General features: G+C 45.0%; 1 protein-coding gene across 1 annotated transcript; it reads right to left on the reverse strand.

Annotated features, from left to right (window-relative positions):
* Nucleotides 1–421: 421 nt before the first annotated feature.
* On the reverse strand, nucleotides 422–22,098 carry LOC122922870 (myosin light chain 3-like). Its single transcript, XM_044273624.1, has 7 exons — nucleotides 22,069–22,098; nucleotides 21,051–21,078; nucleotides 8,177–8,326; nucleotides 5,466–5,639; nucleotides 5,293–5,370; nucleotides 764–796; nucleotides 422–643 (listed from the first exon to the last, which is right to left on the reverse strand). The coding sequence occupies exons 1-6, from the start codon at nucleotides 22,096–22,098 to the stop codon at nucleotides 768–770; spliced, it is 489 nt and encodes a 162-aa protein (XP_044129559.1). The 3' UTR covers nucleotides 422–643; nucleotides 764–767.
* Nucleotides 22,099–24,750: the final 2,652 nt, after the last annotated feature.

Raw genomic sequence — 24,750 nt, forward strand, 5'->3', positions numbered from 1 at the left:
TATATGGAAAAGTGGAAGTCAAATGCTCCTCACCATTCTGAGGTTACTGAGGACGAATCCCAGGACCGTAATCTAATTCCAGGGTGACTACATCCACCTGGCAGAACTCGAAAGGAAAGTGGAAATTAAAGGGCAGACAAGACCCATCCCTTCCTCCCTTGTTATTCTTAAGGTTTTGCTTTTTTCTGAGTTAAATCCTATGAAAGAGCAATGTCTAACCATGCAAACCTCAACCACCACAACCTCAGCCCTGTGCAGCACCATCTACAGGCAGCAAGAGCCATAGCTGGAAGTGGAATCCTGGGAAAGTTGTGTGACAACCCTGATGGCAGCCATCTTGATCACTATTCAGCTTTCCGAGGAATAGATAATACAACAAATCAATTTTAATTAACTTGGCAAGAAACGACACAGTCGCTCATTCATTCTGGGAATTCTTTTATTTGGGGGACAAGACCCCGATCTGCAGGATTAAATAAGACACGACCTAATGATGTTTTTTTTCATAGGATTTCATCACTTTCCTTCCTTGGGGATGTGAATATTGGGGTCTTCTCTACCAAGACCAATTAGATGGAGGGAGATTCCAGCCTGGAGACAGAGGAGTCACTTCTCAAGGTTCCAAGGAGACACTCGGACATTTCTGCAACAAAGTAACAAATCAACAATCACCAAATACAGGTTTTCTAACAAGATGCTGCATTAGGGGGAGGCCTATTATAGTCACCAGGACAGGTCACAATTCTAATGGGGGTGGTAGTACCTGCTCAGCTGGCCATGATGTGCTTTACAAAAGCTGCAGGAAGGAAACAAGAAGAAACATGTAAGAGTCATGAGCAATATGAAGCCTGAAACGTGTACAATAATATATAGAGGATCGCTGGATTCATCAGAGCCGGATTCACAGTCATCAAACATCTGCAGTCCTATGTAACACCACAGATAGCACAGTGAAAACTCTCTCAGTACAGATAATGTAGTAGATGTCACCTGCAGTCCTATGTAACACCACAGATAACACAGTGTTAAATCTATGAGTGCAGATAATGTAGTAGATGTTACCTGCAGTCCTATGTAACACAACAGGTAACACAGTGATAACACTCTGAGATAAGATAATGTAGTAGATGTCATCTGCAGTCCTATGTAACACCACAGATAACACAGTGATGACTCTCTGAGTACAGATAATGTAGTAGAGTCACCTGCAGTCCTATGTAACACCACATATAACACAGTGATAACTCTCTGAGTACAGATAATGTAGTAGATGTTACCTGCAGTCCTATGTAACACCACAGATAACACAGTGTTAAATCTATGAGTGCAGATAATGTAGTAGATGTTACCTGCAGTCCTATGTAACACAACAGATAACACAGTGATAACACTCTGAGATAAGATAATGTAGTAGATGTCATCTGCAGTCCTATGTAACACCACAGATAACACAGTGATGACTCTCTGAGTACAGATAATGTAGTAGAGTCACCTGCAGTCCTATGTAACACCACATATAACACAGTGATAACTCTCTGAGTACAGATAATGTAGTAGATGTTACCTGCAGTCCTATGTAACACCACAGATAACACAGTGTTAAATCTATGAGTGCAGATAATGTAGTAGATGTTACCTGCAGTCCTATGTAACACAACAGATAACACAGTGATAACACTCTGAGATAAGATAATGTAGTAGATGTCATCTGCAGTCCTATGTAACACCACAGATAACACAGTGATGACTCTCTGAGTACAGATAATGTAGTAGAGTCACCTGCAGTCCAATGTAACACCACATATAACACAGCGATAACTCTCTGAGTACAGATAATGTAGTAGATGTCACCTGCAGTCCTATGTAACACCACAGATAACACAGCGATAACTCTCTGAGTACAGATAATGTAGTAGATTTCACCTGCAGTCCTATGTAACACCACAGATAACACAGTGATAATTATCTGAGTACATACAATGTAGTAGTTGTCACCTGCAGTCCTATGTAACACCACAGATAACACAGTAATAACTATCTGAGTACATATAATGTAGTAGATGTCACCTGCAGTCCTATGTAACACCACAGATATCACAGTGATAACTATCTGAGTACATATAATGTAGTAGTTGTCACCTGCAGTCCTATGTAACAGCACAGATAACACAGTGATAATTCTGAGTACAGATAATGTATGATATGTCACCTGCAGTCCTATGTAACAGCACAGGTAACACAGTGATAACTCTCTGAGTACAAATAATGTATCAATGACATCACTATTTAGAAGTCCCGCCCACTTCCAGTCAGTAACTAGTACTGTTCTCGTCTAGGAACCATTCCCGCCCGGCTCTTACGTTATGACACGGCCTCTGCGGCCGATGACAGGAATTTCACTGTTGATGTTTTTGCCAATTTCCTTAATGAGAATTTCAGAAAATGTCCAAGTTTTACAAACATCAGACGTTGCAGCCTTTGGACGCCAGATTTTCTTTTTTTAAGTAATGAGAGTTTTTCTCTTCTGTTAACAATGTTGATTTTATATTTTTGGACCAGCATTTTGTCCGATGACCGATCACATTCCAGCCCTGAACTTTTTACTTCAGAGAAACAAACGCAGCCGTGCGGCCAATGCAAACACGCCTGCGCCCCCGGGGGGGTTAAGGAGGGGAACCTCCGCTATGTCTACCCCAATGTGTTTTCAACAACTTTACTTTCACTGAAGCTGCAGAAAATAAGTGACCTCGAAGACGAAAATCATGACAGGGGTGAGGAGAGCTACGTTCTGAGAAGGTTAAAGGGGCTGCATGCTCTACTAGATGTTTTGTGGATAGGTGGGGCCCCCGCTCAGCTACCTCCATGTGTATCATCCACACCTCCAACGTGGAGGAACATGCGGTATTATCATTATATTCACTTTGTTTGAGGATTCTCTAGGACAGGGGTCGGCTGAGCTGAAGCGCTCAGTGTGCTGAGCCATACAGGACAGTCATATAACAAATATGGGCCATAACCAGGTACTTACCTGCCACGTCCCACTGCCTGACTTGCACGGCTTAGAGAGGTTTCCAACTTTTCAGAAAAATTGCCTTCTGGCAAATATACGAAGAGTAAAGCTTGTCACTGCTCCTCGGAATCTGGCTATGGGACTGATATATGGGGGACCCCCAGACCAACCATACACTTACTGACAGTGAGGGAGAGCAGCCTCACTTATTTTACGTGACCGAGTGCTGCCTGCCCCCCCCCCCAGACTGTCTAAAATACATTGGTGCCCCATATACTGGTTAACCATACAATAATAACAATCAGAGCTGCACCAGTCACACCTACACCCCCCCCCCCCCCACAGACTTATCACATTCCAAGTCACCATCCCCACCGCACCCCCAATGTAGTCAGAAAGTTTGTTCCGCATCCCCCCAGCAATCATTTTCAGGCTTACCATTCCTTTCCCAGATCTCCAAAAGTAGTCAGGAAGATGGTTTCCCTTCATAACCAGTCTGCCCTATCCCCCAGCAATCACATTTATGCTCACCATCCTCCCCTACCCCAATCTGGTCACATGCTCGTTCCCCTATCTCCCCGAGCTCACCATCCTGCCCAACCCCCAATCTGGTCACATGCTGGTTCCCCCATTCTCCCAAGCTCACCTCCCCCCACCCCAAATACTGGTCACAGTGCTCGTTCCCTCATGTGCCAAGCTCACTATACTCCCCCACCCGCAATCTGGTCACATGCTCATTGCCCCATCCTCCCAAGCTCACCATCCTGCCCCAATCTGGTCACAATCTGGTCACATGCTCGTTCCCCCATCTCCCAAGCTCACCATCCTGCCCAACCCCCAATCTGGTCACAGTGCTCGTTCCCCCATGTGCCAAGCTCACTATACTCCCCCACCCCTAATCTGGTCACATGCTCATTCCCCCATCCTCCGAAGCTCACCATCCTGCCCCAATCTGGTCACATGCTCATTCCCCATGCTCCCAAGCTCACCATCCTGCCCCAATCTGGTCACATGCTCGTTCCCCCATCTCCCCAAGCTTACCTTCCTCCCCCACCCAAAATCTGGTCATATGGTCATTCCCCCATCTCCCCAAGCTCAATATTCTGCCTACACCCCAATCTGGTCACATGCCCGTTCCCCATCTCCCAAGCCTACCTTCCTCCCCCCACACTCAATCTGGTCACATGCTCATTACCTCATCTCCCCAAGCTCACCCTCTTCACTCCACACTCAATCTGGTCACAGTGCACGTTTCCCCTTCCTCTCAAGCTCACTATCCTCTTCCCAACCCCCAGTACATTCAAATACCTTTCTTTATTTGTGACAGTCCCGAGTAGTTGGATACGCACAGCAGCAGCCAGGTAGCAGCAGCGAGGTATAGTATAAGGCAGCCAGTAGCGTTGCAGAGTACCACTTTCTGCTATTGCTCCTCTGTGGAGGCTCGGGTGGGAAGCATGAGGGGCAGGCCTAGCAGACGCATTGTACATGATTTTTTCAGAGGTACAGCATGGCGGCAGGTCATCAACAAATTTGGCAACAGCTATCATGCCAGCAGAAAGCAGTCTGTGTGCCACCTCTGGCATGCATGCCGCAGGTTGCCAGCCCCTGCTTTAGGAACTGCAATGGGTACATCCATTGATGCCAAATTCCAGCATATATCTGTGCTGATATACCGTATGGTGAATTTAATGCCGTGATGGCTGATCATAGGAAATCTACAAAACATCTATAGTCGCAGGATTCACTGCAAAAGCCTGGGACCTGAGTAACATTTTACCAGATATCATTGTGAAATGTTCAGGGTACCGCCATGGGTACATACAGGAGGCCTGTGTAACCATTGGTCTGTGACAACACATGATACAGGATTTTACTAGTTACATGAGATGAGCATCTAAGCTCAATGGAATTAATACTGGTGTACCATGTGAGCAACACTATCTCTCCCCATTCAGTGTGCCCCTGATTCCTCAGCTCAGCTTCTTGATGAACCTTGGGTTGAATTTAACATTAGATCAGACCTGGCATTGTTTTCTGTAACTTACCTAAAAATCTTCTTAGAATTGGGTCACGATTGGTGCAACTCTGAAGCCATGGTGAAGTATGTGTTTGTCATTCTTATAAACATAGTATGTACCATAATTGTTAATGTACAGTACATTCGCCAGTAGACCACAAGTATGTATGGACCTGCTGAGATCTTGAGGGTGGCACTTTTGCTTGACTGACACCAATTTTATGGTCTTGATACTTGTAACCTCCTTGGATTGCTCATTAATTACCTTCATAGTTGATGCACCCATTGGAATCTTCCTGCCCAGACATCAATTTGTCCACTTCATCTTCTGTCATCCGTTCCCCTAGGCATCAGGGAGACATTATTATTGTGAGACATCATTAGATGCTATAAGATTATTATATATTAATAAAAAAAAGAGTAAATATTTAAAAATACCAAGAGTAGCCAAAACGTGGCGTATTTCTGCCCCCATGACAGTGCCATTTCCTTCCTTGTCAAAGACTCGGAGACCCTCCACAAAGTCCTCATAGGTGCCCTTCTCCTTAGACTTGGATATATGTTGTAGCATTGGCAGGAAGGTGTCGAAATCCATCAGTTTTGTGTTAAGTTCTGTGAATAACATTGAGAAGGGTCAGTATGTATGTGACCCCCACATATCAAATATCGCACAGCTACAAGAATTTGTAGTCTTAGAATTTATAGTAGTCTTCTATGTCCTCTTGAGATGATTTTTAGCTCAACCAAAGAGAATGAGAATCTCAAGGTCTAGTTGGGATTAACTACTTCCTCTTGAGAATGTACATGGATGGTCTTCAGGTCACTCAAGACATTTCTTGATGCTCCAACATCCACATAAAATTTGACGAGAGTCTGCATTACATGCATGTAAATAGGGTTTCCACAGCCCTGTTCACATACCATGGAAAATTTCAAAACACATGCTACTTATTTCATGCAGAAAAGCCAAAGAGGTCTTCTTCTCATGTGCATCTGCTGAACATGTGCAACAGATCCACAGCAGAAATCTGACAGTAAGTATTATATTTCTGATACACATCTACAAGTAAAATCTGACGACTGTGAATATATCCTAAGGCCTCTTTCACACGAGCGTGACGGATTAGGTCCGGATGCGTTCATTGTGCGTTCAGTGAAACTCGCACCATTTTGCAAGCAAGTTCAGTCAGTTTTGTCTGCGATTGCATTCAGTTGTTTACTTTTGCGTTTTGATGCGTTTTTTCACGTGAGAAAAAAACTGAAGGTTTACAAACAACATCTCTTAGCAACCATCAGTGAAAAACGCATCACATCCTCACTTGCTTCCGGCTGCAATGTGTTTTTCACTGAAGCCCCAATCACTTCTATGGGGCCAGGGCTGTGTGAAAAACGCAGAATATAGAACATGCCCAGAAAAAGAACGCTCATGTACACAGACCTAGTATTCAGTGCACGTCACACATCGCACCCATGCGGAAAAAAAACTTGCTCGTGTGAAAGGGGCTTAAGTGTCTGAAGGGCTTGTACCACTTTAGAAAAGACTCCCCTATCCACATGATAAGGAAAAAATATCTGCTCATTCTGTATGGAACTGTTGGAGAAAGCAGAGGGCAGTATTGTTCTTGGCTGTGGTGATGGTTGTGTAGTGTCCCACATATGTGTGTATGGTCCACTCCAAATTGTCATTTTTCACTATTCCTTTGTCGATGCTGCTGAATCCATATTAGAGGCTGGTAACATGCATTACATACTTCCACCACTAGAGGCCACATCACACCATTTATATAGTGCAGCCACAGGAAGTTAGGGGGAGATTAGGAGTTGGGAGGAAGGAGAGGAGATAGGCTTGTCTCTGTTCTCCTGGGCCTAGCCCAGGGAACCAATTTACCTAAACCTTTGAGTCCAAGATTAGGACTATCTGATCCTACACTGTAGATTACCCTTCAGGGGTATAAAGTGAATTATCACTTTGAGGAGCGCAACATTTTAAAATAATGAAGCAGAGAGTTTGCCTGCCTTTGGGTTGCTGGATTACTGAACTATAGACTATTGGCAAAGTAATTAAACTGCAGTTTATCAGGTTTTAGTCACTTTTGCATTAGGTGTAGAGTTTCTAAGCTACAGGCAGCCCACCATAACCAAGGACATAAGGCCATCTGTCAGAATAGTTACTTACAGAGGATCTAAACTACTATTGAAAGGCTGAGTAACAGAAGCAAGATCAGGAACCAAGTAAAGTAAGAATATCACCTCTACTAAAGTGAGCTGGAGCTAACCTCTACACTTCACCTCAAGGAGACTGCAAATTTGGATTTGCAGCTTTATAATTTTTTGCCATCTGTATGCAAGACAAAGTGATGATATTGGATGCCTTACTACATCTGACAATAAAGTTCCTGCTTGGTTTAACTACTGCCTCATTCCTCATTCTTCTGCTCCATCTCTTAATTGCACCTTACGGTGCTGGTGTCACAAACACAGGGGCCAAGCCACCAAAGCACCGTAAACACCACCATCAAGGGCACCTCAACTTCCATCTGTCTGGTGTTCCCTGGAACCAAGAGTGCCCCGGAGGATTTAGTTCTGTCTTCCCATCCACAGCACGCCATCCCAGGGGACAACTTAACTGGGAGTAAATGAACTACTACACCCACCAGCTCACCACTACACTCACTATCCTTTGTGTTCCGGCACGTTGCAGTTGCCCAAACTACATCTTGTGGTGGCTGCAGACATAGACCTCTGGGTTAAATTGGCTGGCTGAGAGGACATAACCAAGACCTCGTTTACAAACGTTTTTGCCCTGGGGTCAGTCACTTACTGTCTTCTCTATGCCAGGATGTCTCATAGACAGATAGCTTCAGACAACTGAGGAAGCATGGAGGCCACCAAAAAATACAGATTATCGTTGGGTTACAGACGTATAATCAACTTTGTTCTTCCAGAAACGCTGCAATTTTTAAATAAAACGTTGTGTTTTTTCTTGACGTTTTCATGGTTAGATTCTGGCAGCCATAACTAGTCGTAATTACTACCTGCAGATAATTCTCCTTTCACTTCTCTGCTCGCAGAGGACTACATTGACTCTGGACTAGCAGACTGTTTGCAGAATATCCCAGTGCTGGATCAGCGACATTACAAATACGAACCTTCGGGCTTGGGTCTGCCAAGAACTTTTAATACTTCAGCGTTGGTCGGGTTCTGTCCTAGCGCCCTCATCACATCACCACATTGTCCGTAGGTAATTTTCATCCCGCAGTCAGGGGTTCGATCAAAGAGTGAGAAGGCTTCCTTAAATTCTGCCAAAGAAAAGAGAGAGCTCAGCCTGTGCACATTCAATGGTGAATTTTTTGGTTATTATGTTAAATCTTGACAAATATTTGGTTTGGTGGAACTTGACACGGCCGCCCGGCCGCATGAGTTTATATTATTAGCTGGGTTTCCTGGAATCGCGTACCCATTGCTTGTGTGGTTAGCCATCTGCAGGGTTATATGACAGCAGGCTTGTCTTCTCTTCCAAGCCACGGCATCATGGTTGGTTTTGGAGACAGTGCAGAAAAACAATTCTGACATGACGGTTACAATAAGAGAGACTTTAGAAGTCACCTGCTGAGAGTAGAACTATTCAGAAAATCATTAAACATGAGGGACTCAACATAAATTCTATGAGGGGCTCAACATCAGCTGTCCTGAAGGTCTTCCAATGAGGACCTCTCCAACTTCAGAGAAGCTACCATTACACCAGGCCCTCCAGCCTGAGGTGGACGTATCATCTAAGCATAATGCCAATGCCTAAGGGCTAAAGCGGGAAGGATACCTGACTAAGAAGTTTTATCTTGACACATGACCACTATGGCCTGGGGGCCCAAGCCACAATCTCCTCCACTATGCACATACATATGCTGACCTTGCATGTGTTCTGAATGGGGAGAGGGTAGGATGCAACTCATTCCCTGAAATGAAACAGATTGAGAATTTTGGAATTTATCTCCCTCAGCATCTTCCCTTTGGGGAGAGTCTGGAAGCCCCGTACATAATAGATGGTCGGTCAGGCAGAACCCAGCAGGTTCGGCCAACATGAGTCTAATGTGAAGCCCAGTTTTGATAAATTTGATTTGGCAGCTTTGCCAAATTTTGCCAAGAAATTTGATTGGTTCCAATTTTTTTTGTCACGAATCGGGTATACCCAGGCCACTCTGCCTAATCATATTTGGGGATGAGCAAACCGACTTCGGATGAAACATCCAAAGTCGATTCGCAAAAAACATTAGTCTAAGTATTAGAATGTATTGGCTCCGATGACCCAAAGTTATTGCTTCTCAAGTCTCGCGAGACTTTGCGCAATAACTTCATAAATTAATTTGTACTGTAAAAAAACATTTCCCGAACTCGGGTTCAGTTTGCTCATCCCTAATCATATTCATTCCCAGTCTCAGTGTGAAGGCTTGGAAGTTAACCCTTTCCGGACAGCAGACATCTGGTACTAATGTCCGCAACTGGCGCCAATGCCAGTCACAGATTTTTAACCCTTCAGATGACGTGGTCATCCGGGTGTGCTCTGGGGATCGGGGGATCTGGAGCGTGTATGCAGCAGCCCCTGTCCTCCAGTGTGATAGTACCAGAGATGGGACACAGCATTGAGGCGGGAAAACCTTCCTCAAAGCAATAACATTGAGGGATCCACAACAAGGATGACCATAATCCCATGTGGATCCCTCCATAAGGTCCGAGATCCCTCCACAAGGTTCGGGATCACTCCACAAGATCCGGGATCTCTCCACAAGGTCTGGAACCCCTACACAAGGTCCGAGATCCTGCCCTACTATGAACCGGATGGTATTTCGCTTTTAAAATTTCTAAGGTTAAGACCAGATGATCGAACATGGTGGATGGATCAAAAATGATTGCAGCAACACTGTCCCCTAGTGCAGTGTTTCCCAACCAGTGTGCCTCCAGCTGTTGCAAAACTACAACACCCAGCATGCCCGCACAGCCAAAGGCTGTCCAGGCATGCTGGGAGTTGTAGTTTTGCAACAGCTGGAGGCACACTGGTTGGGAAACACTGCCCTAGTGCATGAGTGCTTGTCACATCTCTTCCCTATGCTGAGCTCACAGGACGATGGTGGCGACCGCGCAGGATGAGGGTTCTCTAGGGCTGTGACATCACAGGGGACCACTACCTGCTGATTGGCTCGCTGCACAGCATTATGGGTCAATATCGCGTTCTGGGGCGTCTTACTTTTACTTAAAGCGTACAGCCACCATTTTTTGGAAAAACTGATTTGTTAGGAAATTCACACTTTGGAAATTCTTGAGAATCGAAGTTTTCCTAAACTTCAAACCAAATTCCGCTTTGAATGCTTTGCTTCCCTCCACACTGCTCATATGTTCAACATGTGTTTTCCAAAGAATTCATGGCAGAAGTACATGACTGAGAGAAGCCTTTCTGCTTCAGATGTGGCAGCAGATTTGCATGTGTTGTACGTCCTTCATCATTCAGTAGGGAAATGCATGGATTTTTCTGTTGCATGTGGATAAGTACTAAAATACTCAACTTACATGAGCTGTGAAATGTCGGAGGATTCTGTCAGGCAGGGGCGTTGCTAGGTTAAAACATTTGGGGCCTGGGCCCCTGATGTTTTGTCCCAGGCCCCGAATGTACTGCCTGCCAGATAGATCCAACTGTATTGCCATCTTCAGGACGGCAATACAATTGAATCTAATGCCTGGCAAGAGCTGAAGGACCTGTGATGACATCACAGTCCATGTGATTAGTTCTAAATGCAGTAGCTGAAAAGGACCTGCGATGATGTCACCATCATGTGACCAGTGCAGGAGAGGATGGCTCAGCAGTGAAGAGAAGTCCTGGGAAGAACCTGTGGTGAGGTCTGCTACATAAGAAGAGGTAAGTGAAGCGGTAGATTACTTAGTGTGAGAGGCAGAACAATGTTAAGAGTTGTAGTTATTTAACTGGGACTGTATGTTAGGGCTGAAGTTATTTACGTGGGACAGTGGAGTGGAGTGATGTTATTTACATGGGACTGAATATTGAGGGGTGATGTTATTCACATGGGACTGTATGTTGAAGGTGGCTGGGGAGGGGGTGATGTTATTAAGATGGGACTGCATTTTGGAGGGGGCTGTAGATAGATAGGGATGTTATTTACATGGGACTGTATACTGGAGGGGGCTGGAGAGATGGTATTTACATGGGACTTTATGGCGGAGGAGGAAAATAATGTTATTTACATGGGACTGTATGGTGGAGGTGCTAAGGAATTATAATTTCTGATGACAGTAAACGGAGGAATATAACTACAGGGGGCACTGCACGGGGCGATATAAATACTGGGGGCGCTTCAAGGTGAGCATTATAACAATAGGGGGCAATATAAATACTGGGGGCACTGTGGGGACATTATAAATCCAGGGGACATTAAGCGTTTTTATTACTACCAGGGGCTCTATAGGAGGGACTTATAGATCCACATTTTTTCTATTAAGAGCACTATGGGGGGCCTTATTACTACTGAGGGGTCTTTAGAGAGCATTATTACCAGTGGGATAACAATAGGGGGGCCTTATTTCTACTAGGGGCTCGTTAAGGACATTATTAATACTGGAGGGCTCTTCTACTAATAGAGGCACTCCTAGGGAGCACTATCACTGTTGGGGGGCACTGTAGGGGGCAGTATTACTAATGAGGGCATTCTAGAAGGGAATTACTATTGGTGGGACTATGAGGAGTACTATTACTATGGGGGCACTCATTTGACTTCAGGATAGTATTTGGGGGTAGAGAAAAGTAAGGAAGCTCAGAGGTCTGTGTGTCACACTCTGCAGAGACGAGGCGGCTGAGAGAAGTCTCCGGACCGAATGGAGAAGATGATGACAGAGAAGATCTACATCAGAGGAGGCGTCACCTGGAGGCCCTGGATGTGAGAGGTAGGTGCTGCTGTATAGCGAGTACAGGAAAATGTCTTCAGTGCTAGTGTTTGCAGGGGGAGGGGTTGGGGGGGCGATTGGTTGACTTAGAGAATTGGGCCATATTCATTGGGGCTTGGGCCCCTGCTGTCAGGATACAGGTGCATTATCCTGACCGAGCCCTGAACGCGTTAACATTCAGGGGTGGATTTATCAAAACTGGAGTAAAGGAAAACTGGCAACCAATCAGCTTCCACCGTACATTTTAAAAAGCTGCTTAAAGATGGAATCTGATTGGTTGCTGTGGGCAGTTAAGCTTGTTTTCCTTTACTCCAGTTTGGATAATGTTAGTGCATAGGACAAGGTGTTGCGTGCATTAGGAATAAAACAATATGGCGGGCAGGGATTGGGTGACCTTTACTATAAGCATGCTTTGATGAATTCGGGTTCCAATGGACTGATATCACTGCACCGCCGAGCGGCTCCTCTCTCCACTACATTCAGGCCCAGGAATGCCGATCTGATGCCAGCGCCGATGTGTGGCATCCCGTGCCATCTGTCTTCATTTAACACCATTCTTTGTTTTTGCTTCCCTTTCATTTCCACTATTTTGTGGGAGGTTTGGACGCAGGACTCTCTTGGAGAGAAGCCTCCGGAGCTGCAAGTCATTATGCCTCAATTTGATGTTTCAAGACTTTTCTAAATTATATGAGCCAGTGGGTGAAAATAACATGTCGCTGGAATCAGGGCTGCGGGGAATCGAACGAAACAAACTCAAGTTCTCAAAATATCTAATGTTCACTAATGTAAGAATAAGGGATAAAATTAATTAAAAATAATTCACTTCAATAAGTGCAACGAGCAACATCAGGGAAGAATTATTAAAAGGGAAGAACCATCCCTGACAGGGTGGAAACAATGTACTAAACAAGGAAACCATTGTCCAGAGTGTGAGAATATCTGGGACACAATCATAATTAAGATGAGCTATCCACAATACCCTACCATACTGCTGCCCACTGAGGAATATAACTACTATAATACTGCTACCCACTGAGGAATATAACTACTATAAAACTGCTGCCCACTGAGGAATATAACTACTATAATACTGCTGCCCACTGAGGAATATAACTACTATAATACTGCTGCCCACTGAGGAATATAACTACTATAATACTGCCTCCTATGTACAAGAATATAACTGCTATAATACTGCTCCTATGTACAAGAATATAACTTCTATAATACTGCTCCTATGTACAAGAATATAACTACTATAATACTGCCTCCTATGTACAAGAATATAACTACTATAATACTGCTCCTATGTACAAGAATATAACTACTATAATACTGCCTCCTATGTACGAGAATATAACTACTATAATACTGCTCCTATATACAAGAATATAAATGCTATAATACTGCCTCCTATGTACAAGAATAAAACTACTATAATACTGCTCCTATGTACAAGAATATAACTACTATAATACTGCTCCTATGTACAGGAATATAACTACTATAATACTGCTCCTGTGTACAAGAATATAACTACTATAATACTGCTCCTATGTACAAGAATATAACTACTATAATACTGCCTCCTATGTACAAGAATATAACTACTATAATACTGCCTCCTATGTACAAGAATATAACTACTATAATGCTGCCTCCTATGTACAAGAATATAACTACTATAATACTGCTCCAATGTACAATAATATAACTACTATAATACTGCCTCCTATGTACAAGAATATAACTACTATAATACTGTTCCTATGTACAAGAATATAACTACTATAATACTACCTCCTATGTGCAAGAAAATAACTACTATAATACTGCTCCTATGGACAAGACTATAACTACTATAATACTGCTCTTATGTACAAGAATATAACTACTATAATACTGTCTCCTATGTACAAGAATATAACTACTATAATACTGCCCCTATGTACAAGAATATAACTACTATAATACTGCTCCTATGTACAAGACTATAACTACTATAATACTGCTCTTATGTACAAGAATATAACTACTATAATACTGCTCCTATGTACAGGAATATATCTACTATAATACTGCTCCTATGTACAAGAATATAACTACTATAATACTGCTCTTATGTACAAGAATATAACTACTATAATACTGCTCCTATGTACAAGAATATAACTACTATAATACTGCTCCTATGTACAAGAATATAATTACTGTATTTTTCGCTTTATAAGACGCACTTTTTCCCCCCAAAAGTGGGGGGAAAATGGCCGTGCGTCTTATAAAGCGAATACTTCGCTGGCCGCTATGCTGCACAGCGCGGCCAGCGAAGTATCAGTGTGAAGGGAGGAGGCGGGGACACTTATAACTACTAGAATTCGTGATCTCCAGTTATTATTTTCTTGATAGAGAAAATCGTCAATATACAGTAATATTCCCGTAATGCGCGTGTCACAACCAGACAGCTGAGAAGCTCTGACAGAGGCCTTTCAGAACCTCCTCTTTGAGTTTCTGTGTTGTGGTATTCACTCCTCCTCTCCTTAGCCTCTCTCAGCTGTCATGTGTTGGACTAATTGCTTCCCTTTAAATTCTTCCCCAGAAGGCTTTTCTGGGCGGCTTATATTTCTTCCTGGAGTATGTGTGCATGCCCATCTGGTTTTCCTCTCCTCTACAAAGTTAAGTGTTATACTGTTATCTGTTATTTTCTGTTTGCTGGATCCCAGGTGACTCTGACTCCCTCCGTGTCTGGTGTAGGGAGCCGGTGGTCGTGTCCCCTCACTATTGTAGGGTGCTCAGGGGTTGTATAGTCAAGGTACGTGGATATGCATACCTCCACCATTCGGATCTATGCATAGGCTAAGCAGCCAGGGAAAGTGCCAGGTCTTCTACAGGGGTCTCCCTTTGGTTCCTTAGCTGTTGGATCCAGCGAGTCATTTATGCATGTTGTTTTGCCTTGTTACCTGTACACATTCCGTGACATTATAAGCCGCCAAAACCGTTTTAAGCATGGATCCGGTTTCACTTTTGGCTGAACACTTCCAGGGTCTTTCATTGGAGGTAGCTGACCTCCGTAAGACTTTTTCTCAGCTTCAAGTGACCGGTTCAGCTTGCGTTCATGGAGCTTGTTCTGAGCCTAAGATCTCGCTCCCGGATACGTTCTCCGGGGGTAGTGAGAATTTTGTGCGTTTTAGAGAGGCTTGCAAACTCCATTTTCGCCTTCTTCCCCTTTCCTCTGGAGATGAGGAACGGAGGGTGGGGATCATTATATCGCTGCTCAGAGGTAACGCTCAGTCCTGGGCCTTTTCGCTGCCGGAGGGGGCACGGCCTCTCCGTTCAGTGGATGAATTCTTTTTAGCCCTGGGTCAGATATATGATGATCCGGATCGTATTGCTCTGGCGGAGTCTAGACTACGTCTATTATGCCAGGGTAAACAATCCGCAGAAATATACTGCTCAGAATTTCGGAGATGGGCAGCTGATACTGGTTGGAATGATGCTGCACTCCGAAGTCAATTTTGCCATGGTCTTTCAGAGGGATTGAAAGATGCATTTGCCTTTCATGAAAGGCCTATTTCTTTGGACTCTGCTATGTCTCAGGCCGTTCGTATTGACAGGCGTCTTAGAGAGAGAGGAGAGATCTCTCCTTCATGTCATACTCGGTCCCAGGACTGTGCAGCGGTCCCATTCTGTGCACAGGGGTCTCAGTCGCTGTCAGCCCCTTCTGAGCAGGAGCCCATGCAGCTGGGGTTGATTGCTTCTGACAATAGAAGATTCAGCTCGCATGGGAGGGTTTGTTTTTGTTATGGAGGTATAAATCATTTGGCAAATGTTTGTCCCTCTAGAAGATTCAGGCAGTTCTCTGGGTATAATAAAGAAACAAAGAGGAAAAAATCTTTGAAAAATGTTCCGTCTGTTACTATTGGCAGGGTTGAGGCGGAAATTGAAGGTTTTCCGTTTGCTTGTAGTTCCCGTTTTGTCCTGCCGGCTAGGGTGGCGCTAGAGAGCAAGAACATTTTTTGTGAGATTTTTGTGGATAGTGGAGCAGCGGTCAATCTCATTGATAATCAATTTGCGATAACTCATGGTTTCCAGGTGTGCGCTTTGAGAAAGGATATTCCGGTTTTTGCTATCGATTCCGCTCCACTTTCTCAGAAATCATTAAAGGGCATAGTTCACAATAATCGTTTGATTGTGAGTGATGCTCATGTTGAGGATGTGTCATGTTTCGTCCTTAGCGGTTTGCCCACCCCTCTGGTGTTGGGGCTGCCCTGGCTCACTAAGCATAACCCCACCATTGATTGGCAAGCGAGGCAAATAAATGGTTGGAGTGACTTTTGCAGAGAGAATTGCCTCACGACATCTGTTTCTGAGGTTGCTACTAAGACTGTACCATCTTTTCACTCTGAATTTTCGGATGTCTTCTCTGAGAGTGGAGTTCAGGATTTGCCCCCGCACAGGGAGTACGATTGCCCTATTAATCTCATCCCAGGCACCAAGCTGCCTAAATCTCGTTTATACAATCTTTCCCAACCTGAGAGGATCGCTATGCGTGCTTATATCTCTGAGAGTCTGAGAAAGGGACACATACGACCCTCGAAGTCACCTGTTGCCGCTGGTTTTTTCTTTGTTAAGAAAAAAGATGGTTCTTTAAGACCTTGTCTGGATTTCAGGGAGCTGAACAGTATCACAATTCGTGACCCTTATCCGCTTCCTCTGATCCCGGACCTATTTAACCAGGTTGTTGGGGCTAAAGTCTTTTCCAAATTAGATTTAAGAGGGGCATACAACCTGGTCAGGGTCAGAGAAGGGGACGAATGGAAGACGACCTTCAATACCCCTGAGGGCCATTTTGAAAACTTGGTTATGCCTTTTGGTTTGATGAATGCCCCAGCCGTTTTTCAGCATTTCGTGAACAGCATTTTTTATCATTTGATGGGAAAATTTGTATTGGTGTATTTGGATGACATTTTGATTTTTTCTCCCGATTTCAACACTCATAAGGAACATTTACGTCAGGTCTTGCTCATTCTGCGGGAGAATAAATTATATGCGAAACTGGAAAAATGTGTGTTTGCGGTTCCAGAAATTCAATTTCTGGGGTTTCTTCTCTCCGCTTCTGGTTTTCGCATGGACCCCGAGAAGGTCCGCGCTGTGCTTAAGTGGGAGCTTCCTGAGAATCAAAAGGCGCTGATGCGTTTTTTGGGCTTTGCCAATTATTACAGGAAGTTCATTTTGAATTATTCCTCTGTTGTTAAACCACTCACTGATATGACCAGAAAGGGGGTAGATTTTTCTTCTTGGTCAGTAGAGGCGCGTAAGGCTTTTTCTGATATCAAGGAGAGTTTTGCTTCCGCTCCCATCTTGGTGCAACCTGATGTTTCGTTACCCTTCATAGTTGAGGTTGATGCTTCTGAGGTGGGTGTGGGGGCGGTCTTGTCTCAGGGTTCCTCTCCTGCCAATTGGCGACCGTGTGCCTTTTTCTCAAGAAAACTCTCCTCCGCAGAGAGAAATTCCGATGTGGGAGATAGGGAATTGTTGGCCATCAAGTTGGCTTTTGAGGAATGGCGCCATTGGCTAGAGGGAGCCAGACACCCTATTACCGTATTTACTGACCATAAAAATCTGGCCTACTTGGAGTCAGCCAAGCGTCTGAACCCGAGACAGGCCAGATGGTCGTTGTTCTTTTCTAGGTTTAATTTTGTTGTCACGCTCCGCCCTGGAGTTAAGAATGTGAAGGCAGATGCCCTGTCACGTTGTTTTCCGGGAGGCGGGAATTTTGAAGACCCGGGTCCCATTTTGGCTGAAGGTGTGGTGGTCTCTGCTCTTTTTCCTGAATTGGAGGCAGAGGTGCAGGCAGCCCAGTCAGAGGCTCCTGATCTTTGTCCTCCTGGGAGGTTGTTTGTGCCTCTCGCTTTAAGACACAAGATTTTTAAAGAACACCACGATACGGTCCTTGCTGGGCACCCGGGGGTAAGAGCCACACTGGATCTCATCGCTCGGAGATTCTGGTGGCCTGCGCTTCGTAAGTCGGTTGAGGGTTTTGTGGCAGCCTGCGAGACTTGCGCTTGTGCCAAAGTCCCTCATTCACGGCCATCAGGTCCTCTCCTTCCCTTACCCATTCCTTCCCGTCCTTGGACACATCTGTCCATGGACTTCATAACGGACCTGCCTCGTTCCTCGGGGAAGACTGTGATTCTGGTGGTGGTGGACCGTTTTAGCAAAATGGTGCATTTCATCCCTTTTCCTGGTTTGCCCAATGCTAAGACGCTGGCGCAGGCATTTGTTGATCACATTGTCAAATTGCACGGTATTCCTTCAGACATAGTCTCTGATAGGGGCACGCAGTTTGTTTCCAGATTCTGGAAGGCTTTCTGTTCTCGCTTGGGGGTTCGGTTGTCATTCTCTTCTGCTTTCCACCCGCAGTCGAATGGTCAGACAGAGCGCGTCAATCAGAATCTGGAGACATATCTGCGTTGTTTTGTGGCGGAGAATCAAGAGGATTGGTGTTCTTTTTTGTCCCTTGCTGAGTTTGCTTTAAATAACCGTCGTCAGGAGTCCTCTGATAAGTCACCATTTTTTGGTGCATATGGGTTTCATCCACAGTTTGGGACTTTCTCGGGAGAGGGGTCTTCTGGTTTACCTGGTGAGGACAGATTCTCCTCGTCTTTGTCATCTATTTGGCAAAAGATTCAAGATAATCTAAAGAGCATGAGTGAGAGATATAAGCGTGTGGCTGATAAGAGACGTGTGCTTGGTCCGGACCTGAATGTTGGTGATCTGGTGTGGTTGTCTACCAAGAATATCAAATTGAAGGTTCCCTCCTGGAAGTTGGGTCCTAGGTTTATTGGGCCTTACAAAATCCTGTCTGTCATCAATCCTGTTGCATACCGTCTTGATCTTCCTCAGACTTGGAAGATCCATAATGTTTTTCATAAGTCCTTATTGAAACCTTATGTTCAACCCATTGTACCCTCGCCTTTGCCTCCTCCGACGATTATGGTTGATGGGAATCTTGAATTTCAGGTCTCTGGGATTGTGGATTCTCGTCTTGTCCGCGGTTCTCTTCAGTACCTTGTTCACTGGGAGGGGTATGGTCCTGAGGAGAGGATGTGGGTCCCAGTGACGGACATTAAAGCCTCTCGTCTCATCAGGGCTTTCCATAGGTCCCATCCTGAGAAGGTGGGTTCTGAGTGTCCGGAGTCCACTCGTAGAGGGAGGGGTACTGTCACAACCAGACAGCTGAGAAGCTCTGACAGAGGCCTTTCAGAACCTCCTCTTTGAGTTTCTGTGTTGTGGTATTCAGCTCCTCCTCTCCTTAGCCTCTCTCAGCTGTCATGTGTTGGACTAATTGCTTCCCTTTAAATTCTTCCCCAGAAGGCTTTTCTGGGCGGCTTATATTTCTTCCTGGAGTATGTGTGCATGCCCATCTGGTTCTCCTCTCCTCTACAAAGTTAAGTGTTATACTGTTATCTGTTATTTTCTGTTTGCTGGATCCCAGGTGACCCTGACTCCCTCCGTGTCTGGTGTAGGGAGCCGGTGGTCGTGTCCCCTCACTATTGTAGGGTGCTCAGGGGTTGTATAGTCAAGGTACGTGGATATGCATACCTCCACCATTCGGATCTATGCATAGGCTAAGCAGCCAGGGAAAGTGCCAGGTCGTCTACAGGGGTCTCCCTTTTGTTCCTTAGCTGTTGGATCCAGCGAGTCATTTATGCATGTTGTTTTGCCTTGTTACCTGTACACATTCCGTGACAGCGCGTGCAATACAGGCGTGGGTCACTTTTGCTACATTTTCCAAGCTGCTAGAAGTTTCCTGAGACTGGAGAAAATGGTCGGCACGGCAGAACATTACAATAGCTTTATATGCAGATAGAGTGCTCCAATGTATTTGCGATTGCGCTAATCGGCACTAATGATGCGCATATCAGGTCTGACTACTTATTACTGATTGGTGCACTAAGTATTGTTGTGACATCACAGCACTGTGTCTGTAGCATGTATGTACGGACAGCAGAGAAACAGTAATCCCTATCACACTGCCTAACACCCTGCACTGGAACCTCTCAGCTCCACTATATCAGGATATAACCCACACTGACTATCTGTATTATATATATAAGCTAACTGTCTAATGTAATTGGATCAGGAATAGGATCCAGATGGAAGCACAGAGCTCAGCAATGTCACCGCTCTCTCAGATCTGCAATATACTGCATACAAGGGCTGCTGGGGAGGTTCTTATATAGTAAGGGGAGGGGCAGCTTTCCTATTGGTTGCTAGGGATGTTGCTAAGCTCAGACAAAGACTTTGCAGCCTCCTCATTGGCTCACAAGCAAGAAGGGAGGTTACTGATGAAAAAAAAACTAGAATATTCGCGAATACGAAGATATAGCACTATATTCTAAATCTTTGCGAATTCTCAAAGTGCCGATATTTGCCATAAACATTTGCGCTTGGAATATTCGCGATCAACACTAGTGAAGGCCACATGACAAGTTCCTGAGACACGGACATTTTGTGGCCGTATACCCAGCACTGGGGTCGGCTTTTGTTTCAATAAATGGTTTGAGATGAGGAAATCGCCATCGCTGCTTCTACTTAAAGGGAACCTGTCACCGGGATTTTGTGTATAGAGCTGAGGACATGGGCTGCTAGATGGCCGCTAGCACATCCGCAATACCCAGTCCCCATAGCTCTGTGTGCCTTTATTCCTGTATGTGAGAGGAGTCGGGAACAGGACACATCTCAGGTTAATTTGCATATGTATCAAATCGATTTTTTTTTACACAATAAAAGCACACAGAGCTATGGGGACTGGGTATTGCGGATGTGCTAGCGGCCATCTAGCAACCCATGTCCTCAGCTCTATACACAAAATCCCGGTGACAGGTTCCCTTTAAATGCCCGAATCTCATGATATAATATCACTGGAGCCGGAACTTCTTACATTTTCCACCCGAAAGCCAAATATCCCAAACTTTTTGTGAGTAGTGTAGTTACTCTAATACTGCCCCTATAGGTATATGTATACTGTATAAATAAGCATTATACTTGTATCTTCTGATTGTGTTTGTTTCTTACCTTCTATCTGATCCGACGAGAATTCAATCTGTGGAAAAACAGAAAAATAAAGATTAGCAAATGTTCCGGTGAACCTGATGGCGGGAGTCATGTCGGGGGTTGGGGTTTCTCTTACACACTCTCCTGATTTTTCAGGGGGTAAAATGGCAATAGGTTGAGGTGGGAGAAATATTTCTACCTAAGGCATCGACTCTACATCTGATTATACTACAACTCCCAGCAGGGCAGAACGGTCACGGTCTGGAGACCAGCAGTTGGAGCCACCTTCCCATTATCTCCACAAAGTACTCACCTGAACCTATACCAAACTTATCTACGACCTACGAATCCTGCTCTGCCTGAGGTCGTACTGTGAAGACCCACTAACATGGTTAACTCCAACCACCATCATCCTGGTGTAACCCTTGTTTCCATTAACACCTCTGTGTCAGCCAGGAACCTTCCACCAGTCCAAACGCCCTGGTACAGAGGCTGCTGACGCGCTTTGAAGCTGTAGATTTCTGGTGATGGTGCAGGACCTGGAGCCGGGTGCTTCTCTTCTGGGGCTCTGAAGCGGAAGAGTGATGTATGGCGGTCATCCAGCTACAGCGGTGGCCGCAGCCGGAAGGAGGAAGCCGCTATTCTGTGATTATCACCTAATATGTCAGGATGTCTGCACCTGACCCCAAAAATATGGAGGAGCAACATATCCTGATATTATGTAGGCAACTACTAAGAAGGTGACGTCTGCAGTAAAGAAGAGCGAACCATTGGAGCTTCGGTTCAGTTCAGGTTGGGGCCGAATCACAAATTGGCTCCAATTCCCTGAAAGTTGCTATGTACCCCCCCCCCCCCTCTAGTCTCCGAGGAATTCATCGGAAAACGTATCTATTTTCATTAATTTTTTATTAAGTTTCTCCCCCAAACTCTGGAAAGCAATGATAGCAATAGTGAATGATGTCTGGGTGAAGCTGACATACATAGCTATAGGGAAAAGCACGTATGATGGCGGTAACATGCAGCGTGTTTAATATCGCACCGCGCCGGCACAAGTCTTCTGCTTCTTCATGTTCCAAAGATTCCCAAAATTGTCACTAATCAGGAGCAGATGATGTTTAACCACACACAGTGTTATGGGATAAAAATAAAGAGGCTCCGGGGACCAAGTGTCCAAAAATGATGCCAGTGTCAGAACGCTGCCCGTACGACGCGCACAAGTGCGGACTGTCAGAAGGAAAAGTGACTCATTGTGAACGAGACGAAAAAATATCCCTTTTAATTGGGAGCAGCAGCAGTGCAGTGTGGAAGTGGAGAGGGAAGATGGGAGTAGTAGTAGTGATAATGGTAGTAGTAATAATAGTAGTAATAGCAGCAGCAGTGCAGTGTGGATGTGGAGAGGGAAGATGGGAGTAGTAGTAATAATAGTAGTGGTAGTAGTGGTAGTAGCATCAGTGCACTGTGGAGAGGGGAGGGTATTAAGAAGCATGTTGGGGCAATAGTAGCAGCAGCAGAAGCAGTAAAGCATGGAAAATACAAGGCAGTAGGTCAGCTGTCAATGGGTAGTGGTAGTTTTAGTACTAATATTAGTGGTGGTGATGGTAGTAATAGTAGTAGTAGTGGTGATAGTAGTGGTATTAATAGTAGTTATAATAGTACTAATAGTAGTAGTAGTAGTGGTGATGGTAGTAGTGATAGTAATACTAGTGGTGATAGTAGTAATAGCAGTGGTACTCGTAGTAGTGGTAGTAGTACTACTGGTAATAGTAGTAGTAGTAGTGGTGGTGGTAGTGGTGATGGTAGTAAAAGTAGTAGTAGTGGCGATAGTAGTGGTAGTAATAGTAGTTGTAATAGTACTAATAGTAGTAGTAGTGATGATGGTAGTAATAGTAGTAGTGGTGGTGATAGTATTAATAGTAGTGGTAGTAGTAGTAGTGGTAGTAGTACTAGTGGTAATAGTAGTACTAGTAGTAGTAGTGGTAGTAGTGGTGATGAAAGTAATAGTAGTAGTAACAGCGGTGATAGTAGTCGTAGTAATAGTAGTTGTAATAGTACTAATAGTAGTAGTAGTGGTGATGGTAGTAACAGTAGTAGTAGTGGTGATAGTATTAATAGTAGTGATAGTAGTAGTGGTAGTAGTACTAGTGGTGATAGTAGTACTAGTAGTGGTAATGGTAGTACTAGTAGTGGTGATGGTATTAATAGTAGTAATATTAGTAGTACTAGTGGTGAAACCCTCTTTGAGATGACACTGGAGGATGTTGCCGGTGCTGCCTTGCCGGGTGTTACAGCCCTGGGTCCCATGCTGCTGTTGGAGATGGGCAAAGTGTCCGTGCATGGAGCTGCCTGCAGTAGGGGCCATACCGAAGAATGTGTGGGTAAGGGGGGGTTTGGGGGTCAAAAAGTCCTGTCCTTAAAATATTGCTAGGGTGCTGCCTCTCGGGTCCCATAAAAAACATTGATCCAGTGGGTCACGAGAGACGTTTCATGTATTGTCCCTCCTCGTAACAGCTGCTCCAGTGAGAACGGCAGGGAGTGGTGAGCGTTCTCTGCCAGGTGAGAGTACAAGGAACTTTTACAATACTCGCCAGGTGGGGGCTCAGCTTGTAGACAGGCTAATTGCTGGTAGAGAAGCGTTTTTTTTCGCGGCCAAACATTCCATTATAGAGTCGAGGACAAGGAGAAGTCTTAGAAGGAGAAGAAGAAGGTGATGATGACAAAGATTGCGCATTGCTTGAGGATGCGGGTTGGCTGCCACAAAGAGGACCAGAAGAAGGAGGACAGACTTAGATTTCCCTAATGGTGATGCTACCTCATGTTCTGCATAGAGCTCAGGCAGCTATGATTGTGTTTGAACCGCCACGGCTCATTTTAATCCTGCACATCTTGGACATGGCTGTGGTTTTCTGTGTCCGCCTTGTGGAGAAAAAGCGCCATATGGCAGTTGCTTATACATGGCTGCAGGCAGCCGAGCTTGGCTTAGCTCTGCCACATTGTAGGCTTCGCCCATCCACAGTGTCGGCGCCATCACCAGGTCCTGAAGCAGACGTGGCCCTGGCTGTTACCCCGATCCGGCTCCCAGGTCCTGTCCAGCAGGCAATCATCATTGGAGTCCTCACCTGCTGCCTGTATCATAGTCTGAGATATCATGGTGGGCTCCTTGGCCACCTCCTCTGCTGTGCATTTGCCTCCACTGCCACTCTCCGACCACCACAGGTGCCGCTATTACCACCACCAACACAGCTGTGCATGGGGTCCACATTCTCCTCCTGGACCTCCTCCTCAGGGCAGCACAAAAGGTGAGGGACGACCTTTATAAGAAGAAAATGAAAAACCTCCTCCCCTCTACAGTCTCCAGTGATCCAGCTGTCCACCGGGTCCTTGTTTTCCAGTGTTCACGTGCCGTACTACTGCCATCAGGACTCCTATCATTGTATCATTAGGCTTTATTTACATAAGGGACCATCGCCCACTTTCTGGCCGCTCCAGTTTTACAAGCTCTCTTCCCGCAAGAGCAAAATTGTTATTTCAGTTTTTGGTGCCCAAGGAACAATCAACCTCAACCTCAGAGGCTGGGCCGGGCTCCAGACGTCGCAGCGAGAGCGCAGTGTTCTGTATGTGACTCCCCTGACACCCATAAGACTCGCACTAATGAGACCTCCTTATTATGAGGAACTTCAGAAATGTAATAACAAAAAGCGACCGACAACAGCCATGACGGCAG

The sequence above is a fragment of the Bufo gargarizans genome, unplaced genomic scaffold, assembly GCF_014858855.1.
Source record: "Bufo gargarizans isolate SCDJY-AF-19 unplaced genomic scaffold, ASM1485885v1 original_scaffold_1006_pilon, whole genome shotgun sequence".
Taxonomy (NCBI): domain Eukaryota; kingdom Metazoa; phylum Chordata; class Amphibia; order Anura; family Bufonidae; genus Bufo; species Bufo gargarizans.